We start from the raw sequence: 11146 nt of genomic DNA, 5'->3' as shown, positions 1-11146 counted from the left end.
TTGCACTTAAATTTACGTAATATATGGAGGAAGAATGTTAGCAGTAAACTAGTTCTTACAACTGATACTATGGTCCTAAGCCCTGAGAACAAAGGCTCAGTGACCTAACAGCCCCTCACAGAGACTAAGAAAGATGTGGCTTCTGTTTGAACCCGTAGGAGGAGAGAGCAGAAGAGTCACTGTGTCTACACTCTCTCTTCATCTACTCTAACATCTGTTCCTTTTCTGTGTAGCTAGGTAACTCCAGCTTTCTTTAAATCCATATTGAAGATTCTTTTTTTTTTTTCCTTCTGAGATGAAACCCTATTCCCTCTGCCTCCCAGTTTTCCTGTATTAAATCATCCCTCTGAAAGTTGGCCTCTCTGCCCTGCTTCACCCCTGCCCCTAAGTATCTGACGCTATAACCTGCATAATGCAGCATATACACATAAAGCATTTCTGTTTGTATCTGCAGAGGGTGATTTACACAAATGTGAATCCTTTCAATCAACTTTGTGCTTAGGAAGCTGCAGACACAGGCTCTTTTTTTAATTCACTGTATCTTGCTATATATTAATAAAATAATGACTGTGTTCTTGCCAATTTCATTATATTCAATAAACACAATTCAGAATGCATCTTGACTGGAATTAATAAATTTGTTTCATACATTAGTGGTCCACCCTCCACCCTATGCACAGTTTAGAAGTATTTTGATTGAATTAAAGTAACATATATGATGTGGCAGGTATAGTAAATAAACCAAGCCTATAAAATGTCGCTTAAAAAATATATAAAGAAAATATATACTGGTGTATGTAAACTTCAAAAAGAAAGTATTTAAAATGAAAAGTGATGCTAAATGTGTTTAATTATTTATATTTACAACCTAACATTTAAGTGGAATAATACAGTTGGGCAGTGCTTCTCAAGTTGTAGTGAGGAAAGAAGTCACTCACAAACCCTGGAAAATGAAAATCGATAGGTTTTGACTCATTAGGTTAGGACCCATGTGAAAGTTACACATTTCTAGTAAATTCTCAGGTGTTAAGGACAATGAAAATTGCACCTTGCAAATAATCCAAAGATTGATTTTTCTTTAAATTATGAACTAGTCGATTTCGCTGGTGGTACAGTGAATGACAGGCCACACGCCAGAGCAGGGGACATAGGTTTGATGCCTGGTCTGAGAAGATTCTACGTGCCACAGGGCAGCTAAGCTGTGCCACAACTACTGAGCCTGGGCTCTAGAGGCTGTGAGCTGCAGCTGCTGACGCTCACACAGCTAGAGCCCGTGCTCTGCAGCAAGAGGAGCCACTGCAATGAGAAGCTCGTGCACTGCAACGAAGACCCACTCATAATTCAAAAATTATGAATTAGTTGTACTTTATTTCTTATTTTTCTTTTATTTGTGAGAGCCAAAACATTTGTTTCCTCCCATCACTATTAATATCCTATATAGAAATTACTATTCCTATTACTGATTTTTCAGATAAGGAAAAAGAGGCACAGATTTGCAGACACTGCCCTGAAAGAAGCTAGCAGGGCCAGAATTTGAATATAGGTCAGTTCCTTCTCTTAACTACCACCTTCTCTCTAACAGATCTTTTAGAATGGGGGTCCATTTAATGGTATGTGTAACAAGAGTCCTAGCAAGTCAGATATACAGTGAGTGGGGGAAATAACACAAATTACTAATGACAGTTTTCTGATATAAAGAGTTTGTTGAAGATTAGTTACTTGACTGTGTAGTTACTTGAGCTACTTGAACGCTTAGGTTGAATTTCAGTTCAGTTCAGTCGCTCATTCGTGTCTGACTCTGCGACCCCATGAACCGCGGCATGCCTGGCCTCCCTGTCCATCACCAATGCCCAGAGTTCACCCAAACCCATGTCTATTGAGTCGGTGATGCCATCCAACCATCTCATCCTCTGTCGTCCCCTTCTCCTCCTGCCCTCAATCTTTCCCAGCATCAGGGTCTTTTCATTTTTTTTCTCAGATTTATTTTTTTTAATCATTAATTAATTATTATTATTATTATTATTTTTTACAATATTGTATTGGTTTTGCCATACATCAACACAATCCCACCACCGGGTGTACATGTGTTCCCCATCCCGTACCCCCCTCCCACCTCCCTCCCTGTACCATCCCTCTGGGTCATCCCAGTGCACCAGCCCCAAGCATCCTGTATCCTGCATCGAACCTGGACTGGCGATTCATTTCATATATGATATTATATATATTTCAATGCCATTCTCCCAAATCATCCCACCCTCTCCCTCTCCCACAGAGTCCAAAAGACTGTTCTATACATCTGTGTCTCTTTTGCTGTCTCGCATACAGGGTCATCGTTACCGTCTTTCTAAATTCCATATATATGGGTTAGTATACTGTATTGGTGTTTTTCTTTCTGGCTTACTTCACTCTGTATAATAGGCTATGAGTCAGCTCTTCCCATCAGGTGGCCAAAGTATTGGAGTTTTGGCTTTAGCATCAGTCCTTCCAATGAACATCCAGGACTGATCTCCTTTAGGATGGACTGGTTGGATCTCTTTGCAGTCCAAGGGACTCTCAAGAATCTTCTCCAACACCACAGTTCAAAAGCATCAGTTCTTTGGTGCTCAGTTTTCTTATAGTCCAACTCTCACATCCATACATGACCACTGGAAAAACCATAGCCTTGACTAGACAGACCTTTGTTGGCAAAGTAATGTCTCTGCTTTTTAATATGCTGTCTAGGTTGGTTCTCAGAGAAGGCAATGGCAACCCACTCCAGTACTCTTGCCTGGAAAATCCCATGGACAGAGGAGCCTGGTAGGCTGCAGTCCATGGGGTCACAAAGAGTCGGACACGACTGAGTGACTTCCCTTTCACTTTTCACTTTCATGCATTGGAGAAGGAAATGGCAACCCACTCCAGTGTTCTTGCCTGGAGAATCCCAGGGATGGCAGAGCCTGGTGGGCTGCCGTCTATGGGGTCACACAGAGTCGGACACGACTGAAGCGACTTAGCAGCAGCAGCAGCTAGGTTGGTTCTATGTTGCTTAATAGATTATTTTCTGAATTATATAGTTCTTTTTGAAAATTCCAAGACATGCTATAAAAATAGTGAAAGGGTGAAACAAATTGTATGTGTATTATGTCTGTGTGTATGTATATGAACTCACATATATATTTACTTTCCAAAATGGATAATTTAGAATTAAGATATAAAATGCTTTTAGCAATAGTTGTGTGAAATACATGTGAATTTCAATCATACAAATAGTTATTTCTGCCCTTTGCTTTTGCTATTTCCTTTTCCATTTTCCATTTATAATCACACAGAAACAGTCTCCCTTTAGGCAGAACTATCTATATATCACTGCTCTTTAACTTTTAGTGTTGGTTTTCTTTATGCTTTATTTTTGGATTTCCACTATAATTGTGCACACTTTTCTCTTATTTACATATTTTCACATGACTTTCTGTATTAAAATAGGAAATCAGCAATTCTGTTTCCCCAAATCTTTTTCACTTGGCATGTCTTAAGCAATTCCACCTAGAGATAAGGAAAATGTAGTATTCCATAAGCTGCAGTATTTTTGAATGCTGAGTTTTTCTATCAGTTTTGTAAAACAGATGAATAATTAGAAACTGTGTACACTTACACTGATGTTGTATGTATGTCCACCTTTTAGCCCTTCTAACATCGCAATGACAGATGTGTCAGTTTTCTGGATGATACTGAGGTTGTGAATCTGGACAGCAGTAGGATCATCTTCTCTGTAAACCAAAGCTTGATACACTTGGATATTTCCATTTGGTTGAGAAGGAGGAAGAAATGTTAACTGAAATTTTGTAACTTCATCTGGTATCTTCTGAAATGTCATGTTGTTAGGTGGATCCTTAGGGACTAAAAGTATTTAGCAGTTAAAATTATTTAAAAATTTGTGTTCATTTTGATCTCCATATAAAACTGATTTGCTTCAAACTTTTCTCAAATTTCTCTTTACAAAGAGTATTACACAAATCATGTAATTATGAACAGCAAAATGGCTGGTTCATTATAGAATCATTGACATTTATAGATCACAGAAACCATAACAGTGATCCAATTTATTTGCTTATATATTTAGCCTTTTATATGTATGTGTCTTACACAGAATGAACTCCTATGACACTGAACTTAAAAATAATGTAGACTCACAGGAAGTTGCAAAAATCGTACATTCAATTCCCTGTTACCTTCCCCCAGCTTTCCCCAGTGGTGACATCTCATATAACTGTAGTTAAATATCAAACCTGGAAACAGAACTGGCACAATCATATTAACTTGACTATAGGTCTTATTCAATTTTCACCATTTTTCATGCTTTCCTGTATTTTTGTATGGTTCTATGCAATTTAATTCCATGTATAGACTACTGTAACCGTCACCAGAAACAAGATACAAAACTCTTCCGTCACCGTAAAGAAAAGTCCTCTTGCTCTCCCCTTATATTAGTACTCCGTGACTCCTCGACACTCGTCAGTCTCCACCTGCATAGTTTTATTAGTTGCCAAAGACAACAGCACAATGACCTTGAGATCAGAGCTGCTGCGTATAGCAACAGTTTATTCTGTCTTCATTGCTGAGTAGTGTTCCACTGTACTAGAATTTGTTTAATCATAAAAGCATTTGGGTTGTTTCCAGTTATTTTGTCGTTATTCCTAATAAGCCTATTAACATTCATATAAAGATATTTGTATGAACACTAAGTTTTCAATTGTCTGTGATAGCTGCCTAAGATTGTAACTTGTGGATCTATCGTGAGTGCATGTTCAGTTTTACAGATTACCAAAATATTTTTATATTGTATCAGTAGTTATACCCTTTTATATTCCCACTAGCAATGTATGAGAGATCCAGTCTTTTTGGACTGTTTCCAGCATTTGGTATTATTACTATTTTAAAAATTATTTTTTCTGTTCTAGTAGATGCATACTGATGTATCATTGTGGTTTTAATTTACATTTTCTTAACAGATAATAGTGTTGAAAAAACATATCTTGAGTTTATTTGCCAATCATATTTCCTCTCTGGTGAAATATCAGTTCATGTTCTTTGTCAGTTTTCTTTTCATTTTTTTGGCCATGTGGCATGTGGGGTCTTAGTTCCCTGACCAGGGATTGAACCCATGCACCCAGCAGTGGCAGCTTGGAGTCCTAAATACTGAACTGCCAGGGAAGTCCCCTCTGCAATTGTCTGATTAGATTCTTTTTAAGTGTTGTATTTTAATATTTCTTTATATATTCTAGATATTCCTGTTTATTTTTGATAAATAAAAGTTGCCCTAACATATAACTAGCCAAATATCAATAAATTGTTATGAAAAATAACACAGAATAAAATTATTTTATAAATGTGAGAACTAGTTCTTGTCAAACTATATAATTAGTATTTTTTAAAATAAATTTAATGGTTGCATGAACATATTTATTTTAATCACATTGAAATGTATATATTCTTCCATTCTAGGTAACAAATTTCCATGAAGAAGGCTGTTCATATTTGACTATGAATAGCTCAGATATTCATATACACTTGTAGAGATATCTAGAGATAGTTCCCTATGGCAAGCAAAACATAAGTAAATAAATAACAGAAAAAAAAAGAGAAGCAGATAAATATGTTATTTTGCAAATATCACAATGTGAAGAAATGCATAGCTGATATAAAAGTTAAATTGGTTCAACACACATTTTCACAATTGCTATTATCCATTTTTATGATATATAAGAATATATATATTTCTTTTTATGAAAGATGATTTCCTAAAATTAGGATCAGCTTTAAAGTTGAATACATGAAAAAATTATCTGAGTGTTAGAAAGAACTTCCTATCCTCCAGATATCTTTGTTTTCATATCTAAAATCTACTCTTAGGGGTTTAATAAAAATTTATGAAACTACAATATCCTTGGAAAAGGTGTCACATTAAGATTGTTGATCAAAGTTTTAGGGTATGAACATGAACAAGTTTAGCAGCAACTTTTCTCACAGATGGGCAGGATAAGGGAGAAGTGCAAAAAGTAAAATAAGTACCTGAACTATACATGGCAATTAAATGGAAACAAGTAGAATTTTATGGTGCTGAGGATAAGATGTACCTTTCAATTTAGAATGGTAAGTCTATAGATAATAAAATATACAGCATAATGAAAAGACTAATTTTTTTTTTTACCTCCTATACTTACCTTACAGATAGCAACAAATAAACTATAGCAACACATCCCTCATGTGCTCTTTCCAGAGATATATCTGCTGGCAAAGAACATCAGGAGTCTGAAGGAGGATGGGGCAAGCAAGTTCTGGGAAGTTGACTTTCCACGGTAATTTCTCACAGGTTACAATCTTACTATCCACTCAGACCCTGTTCATACCAACTTGAAGCAATCTGTACAGATTCTGACATTAATCCTTAGATTATATAATAAAACATGGCACTTGACTAAGTGAAGAGAACAGATACGGTAAACATAGCTAGGGGGTTAATTGGCTCCTCTGTCCATAGGATTCTCCAGGCAAGAATACTGGAGTAGGTTGCCATGTCTTCCTCCAGGGGATCTTCCCGACCCAGGGATTAAAACCAAACCCATGTCTCTCACGTCTCCTGCATTGGCAAGCATGTTCTTGGCACCTGGAAAGCCCAGATAATTTAATAATAGAGTGGTGGTGGTTTAGTCGCTAAGTCGTGTCTGACTCTTGCAACCCCATGGACAGTAGCCTGGGCCAGCCTCCTCTGTCCTTGGGATTCTCCAGGCAAGAATACTGAAGTGGGTTACCATTTCCTTCTCCAGGGGATCTTCCCAACCCATGAATTGAACCTGGGTCTCCTGCATTGCAGGCAGATTCTTTACTGACTGAGCCCTTAATAATAGAGTATCATTATTTTAATGTACATTTAAACAATGGGACATAAATAATTAAAACAGAATTTAAGGTGAAGCTTTATTGGCTATAGACAGTTGGAAAAATCATTTCTTAGGCAAGGTTGTCCAACTTTTAAAATACTTAGTGTTGAAATAAACACACAAAAAATACATTTGGATACCTTATTATGAACTAATTTATTTCTGTATTTACAAGTATTGACTATACTACGTAATTCCATTTTGCCTCAAAAATACAAATAGAAAGCTTCACTTTTGTCAGCCCCAGTGAGTCATTGAATTTTATGCTTATATGCTTAAAATTTTCTTGTAACACATATGCTTTGTAGGGTAGAGTGTGAGAAACTGTAAGAAAGACACTTAGTCAATTTTTAGCAATGATGAAAAATATACCTTACCTGATTCTAAAGTGGTAACAATTATTTCAGCACTTGACTTTCCGTCCACATATGCAGCACTGATATTTCCAGTGAATGCAGTGATCACCACGGAATACCTTGTGAAGATTTCCAAATCTTTAACTTCTATGGTTTTATTTTCTTCATTTGACTTGATTAAGGAAATATTAAATTCATCACTATCTACCTATAAGAAAAAAAATAGCTAATAGAGGAAGCAGCACTTGAGTTACAAATCACTAAAACATATTAATAGAAAGCTACAAGTGGTATATCTTTCTAGGCAAGATTTAAAATTTCTTTTATTTACAGTCAGATGGTCCTGGGAAATCCAAAGTGCTACTTTAAGAGTCTACTACCTAGCAGTTATTTCAACAGTTGAAAGTAAAAGAAAAAAATCAACCACAATAATCAGAAAAAGCAAAAACCATCTCTGTAGTCAATGAAACTTCTACTCCAGTGTTTTACAGAGGAATGAATTTAGTCATCAAGGGTTCAGATCCCAACCTGGTCACTTAGCAACTTCCATTCTATAAGTCATTTATGCCCTGTGTTTAACTTTCTATGTATGTAAGATCAGGGTGATAATATCTAAATAATTATAGTATTTTGATGATTTAGAAAAAAACTGATCTGAAGTAGTTAGCAAAGAAATTTGTGGGTTTTTTTTTTTATCGTGACCCACAAAAGTGAAACACATTTGGCAACATAATGTCCATACACATTCGGGATGTATGTGTGTGAATGTGTATTCTTTATAACTGCAAACTGCTTTTCAGAAATACAACTTCTAAAATGCACTTTGATATTTTCTGCTCTTTTAAATTTTATTCCGATTCATTTTTAAAATGGTGGTCATAACTGAAGTTTGAAAACCTGATCTAGCACCATGCATGGTACTAAATAAGGAATCAATTAATATAGATGCAATTATTAAATGTGTACAAATGAGTATGCTTAGGTACAATAAATACAGTTGTACTATTTATTAAAACAGTCTGTCTTTGATAGAGAATCTGGCCTACTCACTGTAGGGACTAAACATAGCTAACGTATCTAGCACTGAAGAGAAGGACTTTTCCTGAGATGAATAAATAATTCAAAATCCCCTTATGCCTGCTTCTATCAGGTACTTGACTTGAAACACTTAAAAATAAGTTGGATACACTGTCCTCACTAACAAGTTCATTTTCAACTTGAACCTTTCTTATAACTTTGAAAGATGTATTTTTGTTCAATATGTTCAATTTTGTTGAATTTCTTCAAATTCTCTTTTCTAAGTTTTTTAACTGAAAAAGATATTGCTATAAGAAGCACAGGAAAAGCAGATACAATATCAGTATTGAAAAAAAAAAATCAAACAGATCGAACCATCTTGAGAGAGAGCAGTAGGGGAAGATACTCCACTGGCAGGAAAACAGATCAGCGTAGGAATCCAACTGATCAGCTTCATGTATCCTTGCGCAGAAAGTGTGTGTTTAATTGGTCGTCAACATTTAAATATCACATACAAATAAGGCTTTTTAAAGTTCCCCTAAGACTAGACTTAAATGTATGCTAGCTAACAATTATCTAAAGATGAATGATGGGTAACTCTTATAACGGGGTAGGGGTCTCCAGCTCATCACTGCTCACCACTTAGCTTCACGTTCCTTAGCTGACTACTAGAGCTATTTCAGTTCTGATTTTATAGAGTTGGGCTGAATTTCTCAAGATACCATAGCTGCTTGGTAACTGCGATAGGATTTGATCCGAGGTCTTTGAAGAGTTCAGACCTTAGCAGCTGATGCTGCTAAGTCGCTTCAGTCGTGTCCGACTCTGTGTGACCCCATAGACGGCAGCCTACCAGGCTCCTCCATCCATGGGATTTTCCAGGCAAGAGTACTGGAGTGGGGTGCCATTGCCTTCTCCGTCAGACCTCTCTACACTACGAGAAGGTCATGAGACCTGATCTTATAAAGTAAAATTAAATTATTCCAGTGCCTTCATTAAAAAATGGTAACAGATCGCAGTTAGTAAAGTAGGAAATAAAATGCATGTGATGTACCATATCTTATAAAATATATAGTAAAATTCCAAAAGAATACTGTGCCCTCAAAAAGCAGCACATACAAAAATTCATTTTCTGTCTTCACTAAGCCTACTAAATTTAACCTTCTCTGTACAGTCTCCTCTATATATTATGTACCCTATAACAGAAACTTTAATTGTAACATTATATTCCGAAAAGACTGGCTACCTCATACTCTAGAATTATCTATATTCTGGTGTTCTAGACTGTGAGTTACTTGGAAGCAGAACTTTACGTTTTCCATCTTTGTCTTGGTGGAAAGAAGCTACTAAGTATTTGGTAAGTTAAAAAAATAAAAGGAACATAAAACTCTTAGAGGAAAACACAGGCAGAACACTCTATGACATAAATCACAGCAAGACCCTCTATGATCCACCTCCTAGAGTAATGGAAATAAAAACAAAAATAAACAAGTGGGACCTAATTACACTTACAAGCTTTTGCACAACAAAGGACACTATAAAAAGGATAAAAAGACAACCCTCAGAATGGAAGAAAATAATAGCAAATGAAACAACTGACAAAGGATTAATTTCCAAAATATACAAACAGCTCATTCAAGTCAATACCAGAAAAACAAACAACTCAATCAAAAAGTAGGAAAAAGGCTTAAACAGACATTTCTCCAAAGAAGACATACAGATGTGTAACAAACACATGAAAAGATGCTCAACATCACTCATTATTAGAGAAATGCAAATAAAAACTACAATGAGATATCACCTTACACCAGTCAGAATGTCCATCATCAAAAAAGTCTACAAACAGTAAATGCTGGAGAGGGTGTGGAGAAAAAGGAACCCTCTTGCACTGTTGGTGGGAATGTAAATTGATAGAGCCAGTATGGAAGATGGTATGGAGATTCCTTAAAAAACTAGGAATAAAACCACCATATGACCCAGCAATCCCACTCCTAGGCATATACCCTGAGGAACTCAAAATTGAAAAAGACACATGTACTCCAATGTTCATTGCAGCACTACTTACAATAGCTAGAACAAGAAAGCAACCTAGATGTCCACTGACAGATGAATGGATAAAGGAGCTGTGGTACATGTACTCAATGGAATATTACTCAGCCATAAAATGGCATGCATTTGAGTCCGTTCTAATGAGGTGGATGAACCTAGAGCCTATTATACAGTGAAGTAAGTCAGAAAGAGAAAAACAAATACCGTATACCAACGCATATATATGGAGTCTAGAAAGATGGTACTGATGAAATTATTTGCAGGGCAGCAATGGAGATATAGACACAGAGAACAGACTTACGGACTCGGCGGAGGGGGGTGGGGGAGGAAGGAGAGGTGGGATATATGGAAAGAGTAACATGGAAGATTACATCACCATATGTAAAATAGACAGCCAACTGGAATCTGCTGTATGGCTCAGGGAACTCAAACCAGGGCTCTGTATCAACTTAGAGGGGTGGGATGGGAAGGGAGATGGGAGAGAGGTTCAAGAGGGAGGGGATATGTGTATACCTCTGGCTGATTCATGTAGATGTTTGGCAGAAAACACAATTCTGTAAAGCAATTATCTTTCAATTAAATAATAAATTTAAAATAAAAGGAACAACAAAAGGCCAGAAAATGCAATTCCCAGTAGAATCATCCAGGGTGATATCTGAGCCCATATATCTTTATTGTGCTGTGCTTAGTCACTCAATCCTGTCCAACTCTTTGTGACCCCATGGACTGTAGCCCGCCAGGTTCCTCTGTCCATGGGGATTTTCCAGGCAAGAGTACTGGAGTGGGTTGCCATGCCATTCTCCAGGGGAT

The 11146-nt window shown here is 36.6% G+C and overlaps 1 protein-coding gene across 1 annotated transcript in view; it reads right to left on the bottom strand.

Moving 5' to 3' along the window:
• Positions 1 to 11146, bottom strand: part of PTPRQ (protein tyrosine phosphatase, receptor type, Q) — a 232711-nt gene that overhangs the window by 70814 nt on the left and 150751 nt on the right. Inside the window, exons 28-29 of the mRNA XM_010832015.1 lie at positions 7295 to 7481; positions 3632 to 3876 (exon numbers count right to left, since the gene is read on the bottom strand). Coding sequence (XP_010830317.1) covers positions 3632 to 3876; positions 7295 to 7481 — 432 coding nt within the window. The remainder of the gene's footprint in view (positions 1 to 3631; positions 3877 to 7294; positions 7482 to 11146) is intronic.

This window comes from Bison bison, unplaced genomic scaffold (assembly GCF_000754665.1).
Source record: "Bison bison bison isolate TAMUID 2011002044 unplaced genomic scaffold, Bison_UMD1.0 scf7180017864535, whole genome shotgun sequence".
In the NCBI taxonomy this organism is placed as follows: domain Eukaryota; kingdom Metazoa; phylum Chordata; class Mammalia; order Artiodactyla; family Bovidae; genus Bison; species Bison bison.
This window is presented reverse-complemented; position numbering and strand designations above follow the sequence as displayed.